The 23,012-nt window shown below is 46.7% G+C and overlaps 1 protein-coding gene across 1 annotated transcript in view; it reads left to right on the top strand.

Annotated features, from left to right (window-relative positions):
* Positions 1-21,319: 21,319 nt before the first annotated feature.
* The window catches only part of ALDH1A3 (aldehyde dehydrogenase 1 family member A3), a 35,024-nt gene continuing 33,331 nt past the window's right edge, over positions 21,320-23,012 (top strand). Inside the window, exon 1 of the mRNA XM_042876201.1 lies at positions 21,320-21,442. Within this exon, the coding sequence (XP_042732135.1) occupies positions 21,344-21,442 (99 nt within the window). The 5' untranslated portion in view covers positions 21,320-21,343. The remainder of the gene's footprint in view (positions 21,443-23,012) is intronic.

Below are 23,012 nucleotides of genomic sequence, written 5' to 3' on the forward strand. Positions count from 1 at the left end.
ATGATCTGGATGTTGGTTTCTCATTGGTTCCAGCACTATGAAGGGGCCAGCGCTTAAAGCTGGTCCTCACCTTAAAGCAAACAGAAACTAAACCCACAGCACTGGGCAATAAACACTCAATTGCCTTAAGCCATGGCCCAGATGGGAAGCACCCACCTTCCAGTCAGGGTACGAATCTGTTTCATGATGCACTGTGAATGGAGACCTCAACACTTCAATATGGTGCTTCGCCCTGCAAGGAGTGCCGGAGGCTCTTACCTCCACACAGCCATTGTGGTGGGCACAGATGCAGCTTTTCCTCAGTGAAGATATTGTTTTTTGTCACCACTTTCAGCTCTGGAAGAAAAATTGTTCCTCCAGGTCTTGACATCTGCTGCTACTTAAAGGAACATCATCATCACCAATGCATTCCTCTGGGGGTCTTAAGGTATGCGAAGCCTTATTCTTCCAAACCTTGTGATTGAAAACAGATTATTACATGATGGTATCCCTATAAATGCCATGTATTGCTGAGAAACTTATTAATTAGGGGTGCTGCATGGCAGAAGCTTGCAGTGAATTGGAGAGGCCGTAACCATCGTTCAGGTCAGTTGTGGCCGCCTGCAGCTCTCTGCTGTGCTGTAGTTTGCAGTGCCCAGGGCTCCCCTGCTGCCTCCAGGCAGTGTTTTGGGGTGAAGGATGGTGTCAGAGGAGAAATTGCTATTCTGCCTTCCTCCTTCTGCGGTATTTTCTGTTAATTGAAATTAACATTGCTCAGGTCAGCGCACCATGACTTAGCGTTAAGGAACAGCCCTTGTGGCCCTTCCTTCCGTGCTCCCACCCGGGTGTGCACCCACCGAGACGCACACGTGCACCATAATTAAAGACTTGGCTGATTTCAAAGCAATTGCACTTGGGGCTGTTGTATTGTTTTGACACAAAGACATGGGCTTTCACTTTTAGGGATATTCAGTTTCATTCTCCTTCCAAATCTGAACCATTTGCCTTGAATGTTTTTGTCCTCAGGAAGCAAATCCCTTCAAAAGAAGCCAGGAAAGGTTAAAAACAGAGGGCCACGGATGTGACAACGCTCTGACACTGTGTCATTTTTATCTTCCTCCGCAGGCTCTCAGCAACAACCAACTGCCAGGGCCATAAAAAATGTCAAGGGTGATTAACCATGTGGCAGCTGGGTCATATATCTCAATGTAGGCAAGGCAGAGAGATGCATCAGGTTGTACAAATATGTCTCGCTCCCACTGGGACAAAGTACCCTGATATTCATTATTGAGCAAGCTGATGGTGTTGAGCACCTGTCAGGATGTGCTCCAGGCACATCTCACCCAACTCATTGGTCACCTCAAGCCCAAATATATCTTCCCTCAAAGCATTGGCTGTCCTGAGCCGGAGAGCATGCTGTACCTCCATGGGAATTCAAATATTTGTTCCATCTGTTGTATTTTCCATGGAAAATAATTTTTTGAAGAAATACATTTCTTTTTGTCTTGTTTTTTAGACTGGCTTCAAACTTCTGCTTAGGCCTTTGGCTTTGCAAGTACTTGAAAAAATGGGAATTTTTCATCCTCACCTCTAAAAACAGCCCAACTTCTTGCCCATTGCAATCTGAAAACAGATGAATAAACATTAAAGCTGATAATTTTGGGCAAGTCATAAAAACTATTTCTATGGCATTAAATGGGCACTGATGATCTCAACAATGATACTTTTCTAATTAGAATTGATTTAGCATTCCCAATTGTATAATCCTAAATTGATTTCTGTTGGCATATGTAGAGTTCAGTGATTTACACCTAAGCTAAGGTGTAACTCTTTGGGTTACACACAAGCTAAGGTGTAAATTTTACCTTAAACTTTACCACAGAGTTTCAAGATACCTTTGGAAATATGAACCAAGGGGAAGAAGAGCTTTTGTTTTCCTTCTGATGCTGGCAGTTGAGGTTGGGCATTGCAGAGAGGAACCTGGAGCTTCTTCAGGCAAATAGAAGAGATCTGAGGGACTCCAAACCCCACGATGGCCACCACAGCTGCTTTGAGCATTTGGCAGTTGTTGCTTCCTGGGAATGATCGTGAGGTCACAGGATATGCCCGATCTGTGGGTTGCTGGCTGAATCTTGTTGTTTTTCATCTTGTTCCTCAGATTTAGTTATGGCAGAAGCTGAGAGAAGCCCTTGGGTTGGAGGGACAGCTGGCACCTACATCCCTTGCATCCTAGCTGAGAGACCTGAGGGCTGTGAATGATACCAAAGGATAACATTAAGAACAAAGAGAGAGAGAGGAAAGTAGGAGTTAAATGATGCTTTCTTGACCTATGTGCTTGTCCCACAGCATAAAAATAAAAAATAAGGAACGGAACACAGAGACAGGGTTTCTTCTTGGAGATCTTGAAAAGCCACCTGGACACGGCCCTGGGTAACCTGCTCTGGGCGCCACCGACTGACGGGGGTTGGGCCAGATGGACCCTTCCAACCCCAACCTTTCTGTGATTCTGTGACAAAGTCGTGCCACGCAGGATCAGGGCTTCCCAGAAGAGAAGCTCATTCTTTGCTTAGAAGACAGAGAGTTTTGAGGAATCTGCAGCATTCCTGGTGTATTCTGACGCTTGGCTCCCCAGACTGAAAACAAGAAGTCTCCTTTCAATTTGAGTGGTGCTCACTTCCCCTCCCAGCCCTCAGACCCTCTTCTGAGGGAGGTAAAGAGCCTAAAAATGTCAGATCTCCTCCTCCCATCTGCCCCCCAGTGAAGTACTGTCCTCAAGTTGCTTGCCCTCCCTCAGCATCCATAAAGCAGAGCTATTGGGGTCGGAAAGATCAACGACATCGTAAAACACTTCAAGCGTATTCCTTCGCGTGGTGCCTTGGCTGGGATGGCCATTTAGCGGGTGTGAGGCCTTCATGCACACAGCTGTGATCTGTTTTTTCCATTGTGGACTCTTCTTTGACCTACCTGCTTGGGAGAGCGATGAGGTTCTATCCTTAGTTCAGTTTTCCTTTTCTTGGAAAGTGATAAATCTGTTAGGGCTTGTGAGTATTTTTTTTCCTGCTTTATAGCTTGCCATAAATATTCAATAGTACTGTGCTTGTGGCTGAGGGGCTGATGGTTCCAGATGACCCATGTGTGTGATGCCATGGAGTTCTCACCAACAAGAAATAAGGGATTTTTTTTTCTTAAAAGTCAAGCCTAGTTTTGTTTTCCAGCTGCACACACAACAATTTATTTTTTCTCTGTGGTGCTTTCCTTCCTATGGAGGTTTTGTTCTTAATTTAACTCCTTTGAAGCCTCACTTCTGGTTGCTGCCATGCAGCAACACCAGCAGAGACAGGGCATGGAATGGAAAACTGTGACTGCAAATATCCCACAGGGGTCCAATCCTGCAAAACTGTGTGCTTTCAGGATCAAGTGTTGGGGGCATCTTAGCTTGCTTAAAGCCAGATTTGCAACTTTGGAAGGTCGAGGGGAAGTGAAGATGTGTCCATAGGGCTGATGGAAGTATCCACTCACTCTCCTAGCCCCATAAGTACATAACAGTGATGCAGAGCAGCTCATTTGCAGAGTATTTGCTACAGAAGAACTATCATTCATCAGAGAAGATATGTGCTTAATGTAAAAAAGAGCCAGGGACTGCAGAGCAGCTCTGCACAGTCTGAAGCGTGTTGTGATACCCCTGGGTAAAGATCAAACTGGAAAGGACTCACCGACATCTGATTCTCCTCAATTTTAGTTGGATCCAAATCTAGCAAAAGGGCATTTTACGTCTGGTCACAGTCCAAAAAGATATAGCAAAATCACCTGGAGTTACAAATGTGTTGCAGAACCTGTCCCTAATCACATTAAGAGCTCTAAACTGTAAGGCTCAATTGTTTGCCAAATGAAATATTCTCCTCCGGTATTTGCAGAAAGGAATTACAGTCTGTGAGTAATGTTTTTCATTTGGTATCGAAGCACAGTTTCTATTTTATGGATCCAATCCTGAGCTTGGGGAAAGAGTCATTAAAAAGGCTTTGTTTTGCAGGGGAGTGAGGGCAACGTTACCCTGTCTTCACCCCACCTCAGGGCTGGGCTCTGTGCACCACAACCAGCCGCTTCCAGCACAGTCTGTGCCACCCCTGGTCCCCACCCATCACCTGCAGTGCGAGGAGACGTGGTGGTTGTGACACCCAGCATTTGGGTAGCAGCAGGTCCAGGACTTTTCCCTTTGAGTGAGGTTTCTGAGCCTTTGGGGTTGACGCCATGAAGCTTTCTTCCACCCTTCTGAGAGCGCTGTTTGTTGTTGTTGGATCTGAGGTTGTGCTTAAAGGATGGGAAGACCGTGCCATCACACGATCTGGGTCTCTAGAGCCCAAAGGCTGTACCGGCAGGCGTGAGGCTCCCTGTGCCCACGGAGCATCTGGCAGGCTCCCTGGCCAAGGGCTGTGGGATGGCCACACAACTCAGCTCTGCTCCTTCCTGATGGCTGCTCTCAAAATGCTGAATTGATCTGTGAGTGGTGGAGAAAGGGAGGAAAGAGGCTGAGCTGTTTTTACAATCAAGACAAGGGGGTAAATCCCATTGCCTGTGTTTGATCCTCATCTCCTACACGTAATGATGACCAAGAGGCTCCTGCCCCAGATGCAGCCCTTTGGGGCTGATAATAGCACCCATGGCTCCTGGTCTGCTGATGCCATGGACATGGTGTCCTCCAGTAAAACGACAGGTCAGGTACAAGGGGCTCGTACAGCAAACCCCCAAATCTTCAACGCACAAAGATAACAGGTAAAACACAATCCTCCGTGGACTTATCCCATGTGCCATCCCATGCTGCTGCAACCCCAGTATAAAAGCAAAGCAGCTGGTGTTTTGTCCAACATGGAAGCCATAGCTTGACCAACATTTCATTTGTTGTTGTGTTGAGCTACAGGGGAAGGGGAACCCAAGCAGCCTCGTACCACCTCATGGCAAGCAGCCCTGCCCTGGGGACTTCAGCCTGACTTCTCAAAGCATCTTAATATGCCCCAGCTGGCAGCAATAATTGGATCGTTGTTAAATAACTGTCTGCAGCAATATGCAATCTGCAGTGTGCTGTACCAATTATTTTTTGTTTGTGTTCCTCTATCTCAATGTGTCTCCATCTACCCACCCTACCTCACTGTGATTCCCATGAACCATCTACTGCAGTGATGGCTCAGTAGCAAGAATCTTTTACAACAAAGAAACTACTCTACTTTCTGCAATGGTTAATGCCCCAATTTAATGAACCCTTCATATCATTCTCACCACCCTAAATTAAAGGGTAGCCCATGCAATTAAACTGTTTAGCTTTCAGAATGCCCCTCTCAGGGTTATCTGCAAAATGGGTTGATATGCAGCTGCTACTAATATTGCTCATCTAAAACTGGCAAAGGAAAAATCACTTTCATCTCTTTATTTTCAGTAATGTGCCTTTACTTTCAATAAAGCTGATTATTTGCATCATCTTGTTCCTGATCGCTGTCCCATGAGGTTTTCCAAGCCAGGAAATATTTTATGCAATATATAACTGTCACTGTTTAGAGCTTTGTGTTTTTGTCTTTCAGGAATGAGGGGAGAGCTGAAGGGAGGTCTTGTGGTCAAATCTTACTCCAATTTACACCAATATTAATTCAAAGTCAAGCTGTGGTTTGCAGTGGAATTACTCCAGATCTATGCTGATACAATTTCCTTTTTTTTTTTCTTTTTTTTTTTTTTCCCCCCAAACAGAAGTTTAAGGAAGCAAAGCATTTCCAAGGAACCCCCTCCCCAGATGTCTCTGCTGCATCTGGAACATATTGCTCTATTTCCAGGGGTCAGCTACATCCTGCTTTAACAGAGCATCCTCCAGGACCCCCAGCAGAAGTCACAGCACCCACCCTGATGAGGATGGTGTGAAAAGCGGCTGCTCCTGCTGCGTTTGGTCACTGGTTGGTTGGGAACAGAACATAGAGCTGATGGGACAGAGCAGGACTAGATGGCGCCTCTGTGGTTCTCCGGTGCTGCCCCATGTCCCCATCCATGTCCCCATCTTCCAAAGTGTCCCATGCAGCACTGTCCTGGGTTGTCTCTTGCAGCAAGTGTCAAAGACTCTGGAATTCAGGATTTATTTATCTCTTTCGTCCCCAAAATGTCAAATCGGAGGCACAAATAGATGGCACAAAAAAAGAGCTCGTTTTTGCCATTTTGCCAGAAAAGGCTCTGCAGTAATCCAAAGTGTTCTATTTAGGATTCATCTGCAGCGAAAATTTCCTTCTGCCTCAAACCTGTCAAGTGCCAATATTCATTTAATGATCTCATTTTATAAATAATGGAAAGAAAAACAATACATTCAATAGAAATGAGATTAGAAATGGGAGGGGAATGAATTACAAATGCAAGAGTCTGTAGTTATTCCAAGGAAGATAAATCTCATTTTAAGTGGCCTCCAGTGAAACAGCATCTTGCTAAGGATAGAACAACCAGAAAATCAAAACCAACAAAAAAAAGCCCATATCTTTTGCTGGTAAACAAAGGTGCATGGCAGCAGCAGGGAGTGTTTTCTGATACAGGTCAGTTGTCATAGTATCTCGAGACTGGTGATATCATGGTTTTCTTCTTGGCCTTTCCATGGTATTCCTATGATAAATCATTTAACACCTGGTGCAAGCATTGCAAGTCAATCTGGAAAATCAAACTGCAGTGAACAAATGTGCAGGTCAACATATCAACAAGCAATGCTCGGTGCAGCAGTCAATACCAGGCTTCCACCTCAACAGGATATTTGATGCCTGGCTCGCACCATGAGTTGGTAGGTCTGAGTTGGTGTCATTTCAGCAGCCACCCACTATCTGTGGTGGTGCTGTGAGACAGACTGCCATTGGGATGTTCTAATTCAGGGCTGTATCCTCCATGGTGATGAACCCTTTGTACATGTCCCAGTGTAGACACAATGTAAGCGATGGCTTGGGAGTTTCCTGTGTATTTTTGACACATATTTGGGCAGATTTTCTGGCTGTGTAACAGCAGCAGCAGAGGTTGGCAGAGCCCTCATTGAGTCCAGCCCCACGGCCCTCTGTGCTGGGAGGTGACAATTCCCTCTGGGATTGCACTATTACACTTGAACTGAGTCCTGATGGGAAGATTCGGGACCATTAATCAGAATCCATAGCTAAGGGAATGCTTCTAGTCAGGCAGGTGATGGCTGACACAGCCTGCTCCCTCAGCCCCTCCTTCCACAACCAGAGCTGATGGCCACAGTCTGCTGGGCTTCTCCTACACCACATCCAGCCATCCCTCAGCTGCTTTCCTGAAAATACAAGGAAAAGTGAAACCCAGGCCAGAGAAACAGTGAAATTATGAAACTTGTGCTCATAAAAACCTGGGACAAGGCGTTGCTGGTGGTTGAGGCAATTGCCATGTTGCTGCTTGGGTGCAGATGTTGCCTCATCCTGGGAAGCCACCACTGATTGGTCATGGGCTTCTGCCCCAGGTCACAGGGGCTTGGCTTCAAAATGCAGGTGGGAACAGCAAGACAGTTGGTGAGGACAGAGAATGTGAATGATGACCATGGGTTTGAGAGATCGGAAGGGGAAGTTGGTGTGGGGAACAAGACATGGCTGCACACTGAACTGAATATCAGCAATGCTGTGCTTAGCTGATCAGTAAGAGATCAATTAGCACCTCCTGGGAGCACGTATTAACACAGCTTGATGACTAAGGGCATGGATACAAACTGGGGTTGATGGACGCAGACCTGCTATGTGCCTCTGCAGGAAGTTTTACTTCAAACTAAGTTCTGTGGGAGAACAGGCTGCAGCCATGGGAGGGGGTTCAGTAACTTCATAAAGACTTCAGTGTGTTTACTGAAAACAAAGACACTGGTGCTTTTGCAAATAAATTACTCAATTGTTTATCTAGTGAGGGGCCCAAATTAACTCAGAAATTCATTTAATATTGAGCCAGGTCACCTTTCTAAACCAGAAGTTACAACGTAGAAGGTGTTGTCTTTATTTTCTCCAAACTCTTGGTAAAGAGAAACTCGGGTCAGTTGTGTGAGGGGACCCAGCAAAACCACAGTGAGTTTGGCTATAAAGGGTTTCCTTTGCTTCCTCAGCAAACAATGTCTTGCCACAAATAACTGCCTGGTGCCCTCGGTCTTGTCCTTTCCTGATGCTTAAACTGTCAATAATCATCAGGTTGCTGTCACAGTGCTGCTCAATGGGACTGACAGATTATATCTCTAAAGTCCCTTTATTGGACCTTGTTCCCAGAAAAGCTTGCAAATTGCTCTCATCTTACCAGACAAAGGCGTTGCTCACACTCTGAGTCCTTGGATATCCTACACAATAACGTATGAATTGGTGAGAATTACCTGAGATAAAATATCCCTTACAACATCAAAGTTCCTGATCTTTTACCTGTCAGCCGCAGGTATGTGACAGTCCTGACAGGCTGGAGATGGAAGGAAGAGATAAAGCAAAAAAGGAGAAAAGAAAATGGAGAAAAATCTCCGAATGAAATGTTATATGGTGACTTGGCATGGAGGTTTCAGCACAAGGGATCTGTGGGGCTAACAGAGGTGCGAGTGAGGCACAGGGCTTTGCCTTTCAGAATGAATGACTGGGCAGCAGCTGGTACCAAGCGGCCACGACACAGCCCTGGTCTTGGTTACTGATAAAGCAAACAGGAGAACAGAAATTAGAATAAGGCTAAATCGTGATCACGTGCATCTTTCTGTCATGTGGGGTTAGTTCTAGTGGGGAGCATGACCTGAGGGAAAAGAACTGTTCTTAGTGAGCATTGGCTGGCACGTTGCAATTAGTGCCTTGCAGCTGCCCCCAGGTGAGATCCTGGCAACAGTGAGGCAGGATGAAATGTTAGGAGGTCAGGGAAGCACTGAGGAAGAGTCAGGTGGAAGGTAATGAGCTTTGGTCATGGTGAGGGGGCTGGCATCTGGTTAACTGAGGTGGCATTATGACTTTGCTCCCATATTGTGCCAGAGTGGTAAGGTGACAAGGATGAACTCCTGCTGATGGCAGCTGGTCTTGCTCTTCTCCAGCTTTGGATGTGCTGATGGGTGGTTTTCATGGCAAGATGGGTAGGATGGAGGAGGTGCTGGTGTCACCCCCAGCCTGCTGACCACACCAGCCCTGTGCACACAGGTAGCTTTGAAACCATTTCACTGAGGAAAAGAGGCTGAGCTGAAGGAAGATCTGTTTTGCTGGCTTAAAACCTACCTTCTATGCTGCAAAGGCAGCACTGAGATTCCTCTGCCCTCTGTGCCTTGTCCTCCTCCAATGCTGCAGCTCAAGGAGTGTGGATCAGGCACCTTTCGGTTGTTAGAAAGGGCTGCTTTTGGCAAATCTATGGAATGCTTTCCTCAAATGACATAAATACTGTACGTTATTTGCTGCCTTGCCAAAATGCAGACACACACAGGCAATCCAAACTAAGCAGCATTCTTTAAAACTTCAGATTGTTGCTTAGAAAGAAATACATGGCATTTTATAAATCTAAATTGATCGTGCACCCTGTGTGTTGAAAATATATACAAAAATAGGACCCCAAAACTCCATTAAACCACTTCTGAGATTACACACCACCGCACCTTTATGTTGTGCAGAGGGCTTTAACAACCCTTCTCCAGGAGAATATTTTACTAGGTAACAAAAAAAAAGTTATTGAAAACACATATATTTGATACTTTTGGCAATTCGTTTTACTACTTGCATTTCCAATTCATTGGTATAGTTCATGAAAAAAAAAATATTTTTGCAGTTGGGTCATGTTATTATTTCTCTAATTTTTTTCTACTTGAGAGTCACAATGTGATTTCTTTCTGTGGAGCAACAAAGGAAGATAAATGCTGCTTTCCTGTAGATGTTTTAGGGAGCTGGGATTTGCCATAAGTGCAGTCACATAGAAATACGCCTGGAGAAAATTATGGCATCTTTGTGGATTTCTGAGGAGTTGATGTTACATCTGAAGCAACCTAAAGAGAGCCAGGGGAAGAATTAACATGCAGAGCTTTTGAAGGAACAAGAAGACAGCATCATTTATCAGGCAATATTAAGAACTTTTCTAAAATGATATAATCTTGCATCAGAACAAATGCTTTTTCCCAAACATTACTGTGAGAGGCTTCCATGAACTGCATCATTTCCAGTTCCACAGAGCTCAGAATTGCAGGAGCTGCTCCCAGTGGAGCTGCCAGCCCCATGACTTTCTAACCAAAGCTGGTTGTGCATCAAACCTATTTTGGCTGGTCACCATGAAAATGTGGGCACGTTCTGCCCTTGGCTTTCCCTTGGGTGGAACTGTGGGCATGTTCTGCTCTTAGCTTTCCCTTGGGGAGGCTTCAAAGCAAACCCAAACCATACAATTGCTCATGACCTATTAGTGCTTGCCTGCAACCTTCTCCTTCTCCTGCCTCACGTGTGTCCAAGAAGACTTTGATGAAGGCTCAGTTCACCAATGTGCAAAGAACTGAGTGGTCCCTATAGTGCTCTCTGGCTCCTAAACCTAGCTCTGGCCATTAAGAAAGCTCTAGGGTGAAGACCAACACCAAGCATCCACACAATGATCGACCAAAATGGCCAGGGCCACACGTGCACTGGCCTTTGGATTGCTTCCATCAACAACACAGGTAAACCCAGCCTTCACTTTGAGGGATTCTGCAGGCACTCACAAGCAGGATGTGCCCCTGTTTGTGTAGAAAACAGTGATATTTTTTTTTCTGTTTTGACTCTAATTGCTTCCTTTCTGACACATTTTGTCAGGTCCCAGCTCCTTGCCAGCTGATCTCCTTGAAGCATTCATTTCCTGCTGTGCATTTAATTACTGCTGTGAGAGTCCACCAGCAAAAGTGCAATCAATGTGGAAGATTAACGAATCTCACGCTTTACCTCCCTCCTTCCCCCCCCATCCCCCCCCCTCCCAAAATCAGAAAGCCCACTCGGTTGTTTCCAGCACACATCTATCATTACACACTCCTGGGTCTCAGGTAAATTAGCAACCTGATTCTTTCCCCTGCTGTCACTTAGAAGAAAAGGGCTTCTTATTTGCCATCCAAGGAAAAGTACAGTAAGCCTACTGCTAGATAAAAGGCACGTAATCAAATATATTTAACTGTACTCAGCCAAATCCCATTATTTGTATAGATGTTAGTCGGAGCATTTGAAGAATTAGGATAGAGTTGTCCTTATTAAGAAATATCAGTGCTGTATTGGAAAGCGCAATTTCTGAGCTAGAGTTCAGTCATTTACTTAAAATAAGAAGTACAGCTTTATAAATAAATATGCAAGATTTGTCATGTTGACTTTAGAAGACATTAAAAAATGTTACATGTCCTTGCTGTTCCATTTCAGCACATGCATCTGTGCTCATGCAGCCTCCCTCCGCTGTTCTTTCATAGACGGACAATGCCATCTCAGTGTGGAGAGGTGCCTTTCATTGTCTTTCCCATTTCTATCTGAAGTGAGGAAAATAATTTTAAATATATCACGTTATGGAAAAGTTCTTCTCCAAAAGAGTGGTGGGGCACTGGCATGGGCTGCACAGAGAGGTGGTGGAGCCCTGGAGGTGTTCCAGAACCGTGGAGATGTGGCAGTTGGACTGGATGACCTCAGACCTCTTTTCCAACCTTAATGATTTGATGATCTTCCATTTATCAGAGAGCAGCCCATGAAGCGTGGGGAAGGCATAAGGGGAAACCGAGTTGCAACGGCTTTAAGCGGGTGTAACAAGGTAAGATGGTCCCAATGTCCACTTCTGCTGCAAAACATTGCAACTCAATATTGTTTCACTACTTCGAGAGGAAGGAGGGAGACGAATCCCCACACCATTTTTTTTTTATGTGCCTGAGTCAAATTACCCTCCCTTCTGCGGGGCTTCTTCTGAAATAACAGATCTTACTGTAACCAAATATTGCCATCCAGGAAAGCCATTTTGCAACCAGCAAGGAGGCTTCTTCCTTCCCAGCAGCCGCTGAAAAGGCCCTTTGTTCTCAGCGGAACACCTGGAGAGGTTTATCTGCCGTGGCCTCTGGGGCCAGCACTGAGGAGCTGTGTCAGGACCTGGTGGCATTGGAGTTGGTGGCAAGCCAGATACTGCTGGCACCAAAAAACCATCCCAGCCGGACCATGGCATGGGCAGCTTTTGGTTTCTCTTCCATGGGAGCCAGGAAACTGGCGTGGCTTGTGTTTTCTTTTTTTCCCATTCTAAAATGAACAGCTGTGGTCCAAATTGTCTTTTCACAGCATTGAGGAGGTGACACCTCTGCAGATAATGGAGAATCACCTTTGGGCATATCTGGAGAAAGAGGAAATGTGAGCAGGGGTAGGCAGGCAAAGAGCCCTGGGCACATGGCTTGGCACTACACCTGGAAGGGCTGGAGGTGACACTGCTCAGTGGCATCATCCTAACCAGCAGCAATTGTCCAAGGTTCCTCGCCCATATGTGTTCCCTGGCCATAGACCATCCTCATACAATCCATCATCACCAGGCAAACCAGCTTCAAAAGCCAAAAGGTCTGTGTTTCTGCACCTTCTGTGACTGAAAGAAGAATCTGGATGAGGAGAAGAAATCTGCACAGAGGAAATTCAGAGATATAGACCTGATGTGGGATGATGTGGAGAGTTGCCAAGTTGCCACCATTCAAGTGTGTGCTGCTTCTGTGACTGTACTACCAGCAACCTCAGTGGGAACTGGACCTGCAAGCTGTGAGTTATTAAGCTGGTCCAAGTCTGCTGACCTTCCTCTGCGTTCTGATTTTTCACTGAAGTCACAGACTGGACAGCCCACGTCAGAAAAAGAGAACAAAAAAGCAAGAAACAAAAAGTAAAAGACTTCATTCTTTGCTCCTTGGTCACCTTGGACAAACTACCGACCCCTACAAGAGAATTATGTTGGGGGATTTCAGCAGTGCCTCATCACAGGATGTGCAGCTCTGTGAGATACTGGTTCTGATGAATACTGAGAGCAAACTGCACAGTTTAAGAAAGGACAGACCACAGCTTGAGCTTCATCGTCTGCAGTGGCAGTCACTGGTTCTCCCATGCACAACAGCACTGTTGCCATTTCTTTGGGACAGGCTGTACTGAAGCTGATCCACGTGAAAGTAATTGGCTTGTTCATGCAGCTGGTAGCTTACACACCACTTCAAGCCTTGGTTCCTGTCCAGGCACCACCACCAGCTCTCCCATGACTTTGCGTTTACACCCCTTTCTAACATTCCTCCCTTTCTTCCCCGCCGAGGGAAAATGTCCAGGTTTGTTCTTTTCGACTCTGTGGTAGCGGCCTCAACAGAAGGACATAGTGTCTATTTAGTGTCTTTGCAAGGAAAAGGGAGAAACTTCTCAGTTACATAAAAGTTTGTATCAAAATTCAAGAATCCAGATTAATTATAGTAGACTCGCCTTGTATCATTCAATTTGTTTGAATAGCTTTAAAGATTAAGCAGATCCAAGGCCTAACAGAACCAGAGCCAGTAAGACAATAGCTGAGATTTCCCTTTGAAACAGAATATACAGGTGGTTTCTGTGACTTTCTGTGTCTATCTGCCCGGCTTTTTTATTTTTATGTCGTATCCAATATCACAGAACCTGGCAGTAGAAATCATATAGCAATTTGTGAAAGCTTGTTGCTGTTCTAGATATCATATAGTCCGTTCCACATCAGCAAAGACAAAACCAGTGCCTTTACTACTCGAGTTTTCATTCAAAGGATAATGATCTCTGGTAACAAAATATTTGGCAGCAGCATTATTTAAAATGCACAGAGGAAATGTTTGTCCCTAATTCAAGGGACTGTGGTCACACAGTCTCTATTCACTCGCAGTTTACCGACCGATGCCAAGGGCTAATCTGCAAAAGCTGGGGAACGGAGTTAAGTTTATCACTCTCCACCCTCAACCCATCCCATTGTAAAGGGGAAAAAAGTAATTACCGAATTTCTTTGTGGTCTGAGAACCTATAAATTCTCTGTTATACCCAGCAGGCCGTAATGACTCCTTCGGTAAATACCTAATTAAGCGGTCGGGGTGTGATTATTATTTTTTTTTTTCTTTCGCCGCATACTTTTGTGTTTTAAAATCCTTTCGCATTAAACGACTTCTCGAGTTCTCCGCACGTCTCACCGAAGGGAAGGAAGGAAAAAAGGCAGACGGGAGATATCGGCCGTGGGAACGGGACTGCGAGGCGGGGATTTGCGAAGGCTGCTGGCAAACCGTGCCCGCAAAATTACGCCGGGAGCCCCAGAGCCGCCAGCAAAAGAGATAAACGGGGTGGGGGGCACTCAGGGGTCGCTCCCGGAAAGCCAAAGGAGAGCAAAGCACCGCCGTCGCGCAGCCCTCCGCAATGCCGGCGGCGTCTCCGCAATGCTGACGATGCTAAGGAGAAGCTGCCCTATGCGGAGTGGGACTGGGGCCCATCGTCCTCTCCCCCCACTCCACTCAGCATCTGTCCTTAACGCCCCGCGGCGGGGAGAGCTGAGGATTTCCAGAGCTGAGATTGAGCCCGGGGAAAGCTTTTTGCTCCGGGAAATGCTACCTGCGCCGGGGAACGGCTTGGTTGCGAGCCGTGCCGACTGTCCCGGCCGCTGCCCACCTCCTGCGGGTTCCCCCCACCCTCACGGTTCTTCGGAAGTTTTAATGGGGCGAAGCAACTGAGCCGGGGCGCTAGGGGCAGCCGGCCGTGCGGGTCTCTGCCGGGCCGGGCGGTTCCTCCCCGGGCCCTCCCGCCCCCTCTGCCTCGTTAAGAAAGTGTTAGAAAGTTGCTGAAGTGCGAAATGAGCCTGCGAAATCTCGTTGTCCTCATTAAAGTCCGACAAGGAGGGTGACAAGAAGCAGCGGAGGGGAAACAATGCGGGCAGTGTTGGGGAGAGCCCCGCGCCGGGACAGCTTTTGTCCCTTCCAACAAAAGCTCTTGTTTGCATGTGTTAAAATCCATGAAAAAGCGGCAGCCCCAGGTGCAAACGCCAGCCCCGAACTGCCGCTCAACCTTCGGCGCTCTGCGGAGGGCTGGGTGCGCTCCCCGGGACCCTAATGAGGGCCCTGGGTTGGCTCTTCATTAGCGGGCAGCAGGGCGAGCAGCAGACCTGGGTGAGTTCCTCTCTCTTGTTGTGCCCCCGGATTTGCCCCAGCTTTGCCGTTGGTGGAAGCGGTGCCGCTGGACAATGCGGCTCATTGTGCTCCTTTTTGCCACCTCGAAACACGGATGGGACCCTCAGGGCCGGGTCGCGTGCATGGAGCCGGTGTGCTAGACAAGTGTGCTGGTTTGGTTAGGTTTGCTGTCTGTGGCCAAGGTAGGTCGGAATGTTGTGAAACCAATGCATTGTTATGGACAGCGTGCCCTTGGTGAGGAGGAGAACATTTCCTAACCCACAGTTGAAGCAAAAATCAGGATTCAGCTCCAAAGGTGGCAAACAAAGGGGCTGTGCAAAGAACCACAAAAGCTTCGCGCAGGTCATTGCCTAGGAAAACAACCTCACTGTGCTGTTAGCATTTTGTATGACTGGCAGTGTGCTTCGTCCAAGAAAAAGCAATTCTAGGTCCTGTTGCAACAAGCCTGCACACATCACTTTATCCCCAGTGGGTCTGCCTGGGATCTGCCCCGCAGCTATTTTAAAATGTTATGTTAATAACAATTCATTAGAGCTGATAGAACTGGGAGAGCTGCCTTTTATTTTGCAATTAGACATAAGGACTCTGATCTGGCAAAGGCTCTGCGCTGTAAGCATGTGAGGAGCCGTGCTGAAGTCATCTGGGACTGCTTAACATTAAGCCTGGGCGAGTTTGCAGGATCAAGGCCTGAGATGGTATCTTCTGTAAGGATATTTGTTTACCTGCTCCGCTCTGTATTTTCAAGATTCATGACGGTGCCCTGCAAAGCTGTTTCTCTGGGAAGAGCCGAAGTGGTGAAGCCGGCCGGGCACAGCTCTGAAGTAGCATGACAAAGCCAAATGATTCTTCCCATAAACAAACCTGTTTGCAGGCGCTCGGTTTGGGAAGATGTTGCAGCACTGGGTACATCGCAAAGCGTTCGGCTGCGTGGGCTGTGTGTACTGGGGCATTAATGCAGGGCGGGTGGGCATTGGGCCCAGAGCAGATGTGACCATGAGTGAGAGCAAAGAGGCAGGGAGGAAGGAAAAGAAGAGAGCACATTTCAGGCTCCTCAGTTCCTGACAAGGCAACCGTGGCTTACAAAGCCTGGGCACCCACCCGGCATGTCTCTTATCAAGAGAAAGTAGGAAGCAACACAATCTGGGAGAAAAAACAAACATATTTGGTTTTTCTTTTTTTTTTTTTTTTTCTTTTTTTTCCACTAACAATGGCTGTTTGTAGGCAAATAATGCTCAGATCTGCATGGCTAGATCAATGCAAGGAGTGGTTCACGGTGCCAGACGCACTGAATGCTTCGTAATGAAACAGGTCCTTGAACTGCTTCCCAGCACAGACGCTATCTTAGTGGGTTATCGTGCACTTGCTTCTGTTCCTGCTCCCACTCTCCTCATTTTCCAGCATTGACCCTGGCAGAGGGAAATGATGGCAAAAGGAAATAGAAGTTGTTTTAATATAAAGGCTTCAAAACGCTCAGCTGTTTGTTATTTCCTTGCCACTAACTTTTCCAATTTATTTCTGGAGGCAGGAAAAGTAAAGAGACGTGTACAGTCAGTTTAATGCCTATGACACACATGAAGAAAATTGAGTATTTTGCTTCATGAAGTAATTACAGTGCAAAGTATAAAGGAGCTGTCTTCCACCCTGAGCCCCCTGAAGTATTGTTTTGTACCATGAGGACATGTTTAGGATGACAGATAGGCTACCAGGCTTACCCAAATAACATCTTGCAGTGCCCTGTGTTGTTACTCTTCACCTTTACATGCAGATTTTGTGGAGATGGAGAGAAATGGAAGACCAATCTCTTCGTCAGAGGATGCCTTAACCTGAGACGTCACAGGAAATGTGATGGGAGAACTGGAGATTGGTGAGTTCATGGGGTAAGGCTGCTTCAAACTCCCAAACACGCCTGGTGCATGCAGCCTTTCTCCTCTTATAGCATTTGGCACAGCTCAAATAAGGCTGGATTAACTAAAAAAAAAAAAAACAAAAAAAAGCAAAAAAGTGCAAGACATACAATTTCCAAAGGATCTTTGCAGCAGCCAGATCTTCTTTTAAAAGATGGTCCTATTTCTAGACTGTAGCCCTTTCCAAATTGCATATGGATACTGAATAGAATTTGGTTTGGTGTAAGATGGCAGAATTTTTCCTGAACATTGTGTCATTTGCAATGTATTTCACAGCTGGGAGCATTAGTTCAATTATTGCCGTTTCTTCTTGTTTTATATGGCATGTTTGGCTTAAAAAAAAAAACACCAAACCTGTAGAAGCCGAATTTTAAGCAGTAGAAATTACAATTAGACAGCTAAGTAATTGGTTAGACACCTAAACAAGTACTTAATTATGTTTGTTAATGAGTAGCCTTTTTAGATGGGTATCTGAGGGACCATTTCTTCATCCTGTTGGTGAATTTGACCAAAAGAGATGAAATCTATGATTTTCAAGTCTGGAAAAATGAACTCAAATGGTAGAAAACTACACCCAGAAGATAAAGTTATATGAATAATGAGGTTGCAAAATCTGCCACTGAAAAATAAGCAAGTTCCCAGCTTAAACTGCCTGGTGAGCAATGCCCTGTGGGCTGTGTGTTCTGCCTTATCTGGGTGTTTAGGTGGGAGATCTGCAGAGCCCCTGTGTTGTGCAATTACATCTGGAGCTGAGCTCAGTGGGAGCTGAGCTCTGAATGCTCTCATGGGAAGAGCTCAGGCTGTAGGTGGCTTACACCCAACATAATGAAGTCCTTTTTTGAATTCATCACGTCCTGCCTTGTTTTCTCTGGGGTCAGCATCCTCTCAAAATTAGTGGGAAAGAAAATGCTACGGTAAGCAACATGGGAAAAACATATGGAAGTGAATAATTTTGTGCCCAAAGTGCAGTTTGAACAACAGGCAGTAAAAAGTCCCCTTTCTGCACATTCAGGATAAAACATGGGGGGAGCTGCTTTTTCAAGAGCAGCAACCATTGCTGATGCAGACCAAGGGGGATGGCTGTAGGAAAAGGGCACTGATCACTCAATTACAACTCATCAGGATATACACAAACAGGCAAGTTCTGGTCACTCCTGGCTGCTGGGTACTGAAGCGTACAGCCTCGGTAGCCTGTCAGAGTATACAGTTTCACACATGCATTCATGTTTGTGTGTATGTGCTTCGGGCTGTATGTAAAGTCAGAAGAATAAGCTTTGGCTTTGTGCCATGCTAATTGCACAGCTATAGAACTTCTGCTCAGCTTGGAATACAGGCTGAGGAATAAATGCAAAGTATCCGGTAAATATCAACTGCTTGAATTGTACAGCAGCTCTCAGTGGCTACACCACTGCTGATGGGGCTCAGTGCAGAGCATGGTCATGTCAGTGAACATCTGCCCTACTGCCAAGTCTGAGTTTATCCAGAGGGCAGGATGCCAAAGCTGCCCAGAACCATCATGATCTCAGGTGATACAGAGATCTGCATCAATCTTCTGGGTACAAACCCAGTGCACTCTTGGTATGGGGCCAGGATATAGGAGAGATATACAGGCACGGGGTGTGTTTGAAGGAGGAGTTACCACCCAGAATATTCACTTTCTTATGGCTGGATAAGGTTAGGAATTCTAGCAAACTAATTTCTGCAGAAATGATGGCATGCAGCAGATAGGGACACCACTCCATCATAGCACAAACGTGTCTTGGGATGGTTCTCGGCACGGACAGACTGGAACAGAACAGCGCCGTCAGATCCAACTTATGGTGGCAGACTTAGGAGTGTACATGTCTGACCCAAACAGGAAAGGCAATCTTTGAGCTGGCTGACAGATAATCGTATCATAAACTCCTATCGTAGGATAGCTTGGGTTGGAAGGGAGCTTGGTGCGCTCAGAGTCTAGAAATCTTCTGTGAGACGTGGCTCTGCAGAAGAGCACAGCAACAAGGAATTTGGTTATCGCAGTCAGTGCACATATTGTAGACATCTCTGAGAACTGCTGCAACAGTAGAACATAATAAGGTGACTCAGTAGTAACATGACCTTTCATTAACAGACTCTTTTCCTCTTTTCCCCTGTTTCTGACACATTTATGAACTGTTACAAAATTAGGTAAAACCCGCTTTTTCAGTACTTCCACATGAATGGTGGTGTGGTGCTCCTGGAGCATGGGAACAAATAAAAACACCTCTCACCCATTCTGACATGGACCCTGCTGTTGCTTTTAGGGCATCTCCCACTGAGCTCACCACTCAGCAGGATGGAGGACTGAGTGTTTTCTCTGTGGTGGGTCTGATACAATCACTGGCCGCAGAGGACACATCTCGTGAGGCTGGTGGTGTTGGTCCGGTTTATGGGAGGACAGAGTTTCCCAACGAGGGCCCAGTGTCCACAAAACTCGTTGGTGGAACGTATTGTTACTCTACTTATGGCATGACTAAGGGACACACCGTGTACAGCTGTGTATATTGGTCAAAGCTTATTATTTCAGCTCATCCAGATGCCACTGACTCACAAATCATTTACTTTGTACAGCCTTTTAAAGCAGTGCCATATCCTACATCAACTCAAAGAAGCGATAGTGCCTCAAATAATGTTCCCAGGATTGCCCTGCAAAAAATCTTCCTTGTGAGAGATCAAGACAAAGTCATTCTGTATGAGACAATCCAGAGGAACAACTCCATTGACACTACTTGTCCTGAAAGTTCTTATTCATATTTGCCCTCATCCAGAGGGCATCTCTAATTACAGAAGCACTTTCCATGTGTGCTGAGTGTTTCCTTGGGCAAAGTACAGGCAGATAAAAATGAATGAATTCTACCTGTATTGTGCTGCTTCCATGGCAGTCTATTCGCCCCATCTGATATTTGAACCATTAAATTATTACCTGTAGACTTATGGTACATTATCATAAAATCCAAACTGGCAAATTATCAGAGACACAAAGTTCTGCTGTCAGGCTATGTTACCAGCCCAGAAAAGGGTCTGTGGCCAGGGGACAGAAATGTTTTCCATCCGTGACTCTGATTTGTGCAATCACATCACTCACCTTGTAGTTTCACTGATGACATCCAAGAATAGCTTGGATGCAACTTCCACTTTACTGGGACCAGAATTAGGTGTGGTTTTAGTTAAGAATTTTTTCTAGTTTTGATGCTTTTCTTGCTTTGGTGGGAAAAGACAAGAGGTAATGACTTTAGGACAGGAAGTAATGACTTTAAGTTGCACCAGGGGAGGTTTAGGTTGGAAAAAATTATTCTCTGAGCGGTAATGCATTGAAAGAGGCTGCCCAGGAAGTTTGGTGGGGTTGGAGGAGTCCAAGAACTGTGGAGATGTGGCACTGAGGGACATGGTCAGTGAGCATGGTGGGTTGGGGTTGAACTTGAGGATCTTAGTGGGCTTTCCCAACCTCAATGATTCTATAAAATAGCAATTGGAAAGTTAAAAATGGACAGCATGGATGTCAACGTTTCTGCTGTTGTACTGCATCTCCCCACGTGGAGCAGGGATCTCAGGAGCATCCTGCGGGCTCCGGGAAGCAGGATCTGATTCACCGTGGTACTTTCCCTTCTGAATCAGCACTAAGGCTCATGATATCACAGCTGACCTGCCTTTATTTCTGAGCGCTGGAACAGCAAAGCGCTGACTAGTGCTGGGGATTACAGATTCTGCGAAACGTTTTGGAAGATAACTGCTGGCACCTCGCCACTCGTTATATGGAAAATATGCCACGTTATCTTCCATGAGCGTGTGGGTGTGAGGGTGCTCCCAGCGTTCTGGCCCCCAGCCTAAGGAGCCCTAAGCATGCTTCATTCAGAGGGCCGTTAAGCAACGTGTAATGAACTCGTTCCGGCGCCGAGCCGAGATCTGTCACTTCAGACACGTTCCATATCCTTCAGGACTCCGTGACAGCGAGCATCCATCTCGGCGTCCCCACCACACTAAGAGCGCTGCGCTGGAGGCCGCACCCTCGGGGCCCCTCAGATGGGCGCAGGCCAACTGGCCGCTCTCCCCAAGCCCTGAGGTGCCTCCATCCCTCCGAGAGGCCTCCACCGCCTCCCTGAGGGCGTTTCACCGCCCTGAGGCAGCAGGCGCGGCCCGCGGGCGCCCCCCGACCCTTCGCTGGCCGCAGCGCCTCGGCGGGGCGCCGCCCGTTACCTGAGGGCCGCTGCCGCGCGGAGGGGGGCGGGGCCGAGGCGGGGCGTGGCGGCTCAGCAGCCAATAGGAGCGGGCGGCGGCGCTCTTAAGGCGGCGCCGCGAACTGTCAGCGGCAGAACGGTGGTGTGGGCTCGACGGGGCGGTTATGGCAGCGCTCAACGGTGCTGTGGAGAACGGGCAGCCTGACAAAAAGGGGCCGCCGCTGCCACGGCCTCTGAAGGGTTTGGAGGTGAAATACACCAAGGTGAGCTGGGGAGGTGGGCTTCGCTGCAGTGTCACCTCGTGCTTGGGGGAATTGGGCTGGTGGTGAGGTGTTTTTTAAGTTATTCCTCTACTGAGAGCTTTATTTGTTGTTTTATCATCTCCTAATGCCCTAGATAGTGGGATAATGGGGGTGTGAAGGTGGCCGAGTGACCGGAGCAAGTGGGTCTCTGTGTTGTTTCTAGAGAGCTGCGCTTGCTCCAAGCTCTAAAGTCTAAAAACAAAACCAGATTATTATTTCTTAATGTAATGAACCTGTAGTGCTGCTCCAGATGCCTACAGGTCCTTTCAGCCCCGGTGCTGGGCCTGCTGAGGGCTACAGCCCTGACGGCCATTTTGCCCCTTCCTGCTCATGGAACCCATGTGGTGAATCCCAAGGGTGGCGCTCAGCACTGTGTCAGTGCTTTACAAAGTCCGGTTTGGGCAGGTGAGCCTGGGCAGGGCTGAGAGGAGTGCTGTGCGAGTGTGCTGATGGAAGAGGTTGGTTCTGCCGACCCTGCAGGGATGCACTGAGCAGGGGATGGAGGGCTGCATCTCTAGGAGGACGTGGAAGGGCAGTGAGGTGAGCAGTATGGATGCCATTCTTGCTGCTTGCTTGCCATCCCTATGGAGCTCCATGTGGGCTTGCTGGCCGCCTCTAGGAGAAGCCAAAGAACCTGTAGCTCTAAGTCTGCCCTCAAACTCAGTTTGGGAGCTCTGTCCTTCAGAAGTGCTGTTGGCATTGCAGGAGCACTTAGCTCCACTCCAGCACTCCCTGTGCACGCAGCTCTGTGAGCCCCGAGTTGCTTTTTGTTCCCAGCTGCCTGACCCATGCTCTCATGCAGTGGGGGAAATAGCCAGGCTTGTGGCTGTTATATTTCGGTCATGTGGCTGGGCTAAAAGAGCTGGAGGGGCTGAGTGTATATTAATTACTGTTACGTTTCTGTGCTAAATATTTCAAGGCAAAAAAACTGCAAACTCCAAGCTTGTTCTCTTGCAGTGAGAAGAAAGAGTAAGCAATGATAGTTTTTTCAGTGAGGTGTTGGTTTGAATTGTGCACCCAAAGTACTGAAACAAATTAATCTAGCCTAGTGGTTATGCTAACTGCTAATTTTAAACTTCTTTTTTTTTTTTTTTTTTTTTTTTTGAGATAAAATTGTCACTTAGCAGCAGATTGGATCTGCAGCTGCTGGTCGTAGAACAGCGTAATGCTGCACTTTCCTGTGTCTGGAATGGACACCACTTCAGGGTTCTTCTTAAACATCCAAATGTTCTGTTTTGTGTTATTTTTATTGTTGTGAACACTTTTAAATATTCCTTTGGGATCCAATCCTGCAGCCGTGTTTGTTTTAAAGACCAAATTTTTATTCTCCAGAGTTTTGCCACAGACTCTCTGCACCAAAAGTATCGAGGTTGTAACTTAATAGTGGGAAACAATGTTAATTAAAAGTGTGAATTTGATATTCGATCCATTGCCCCCAGTGCATCTGAGAAAATAACGAGCAGCAGTCAGTCTTCATAAAATGGAGGGGTTTTCTGCAAGCTCTGAATTCCACCAGATGTGTGCAGCTGAT

The sequence above is a fragment of the Lagopus leucura genome, unplaced genomic scaffold (assembly GCF_019238085.1).
Source record: "Lagopus leucura isolate 7727_CA_CO unplaced genomic scaffold, USGS_WTPT01 Super-Scaffold_100015, whole genome shotgun sequence".
Lineage (NCBI taxonomy): Eukaryota > Metazoa > Chordata > Aves > Galliformes > Phasianidae > Lagopus > Lagopus leucura.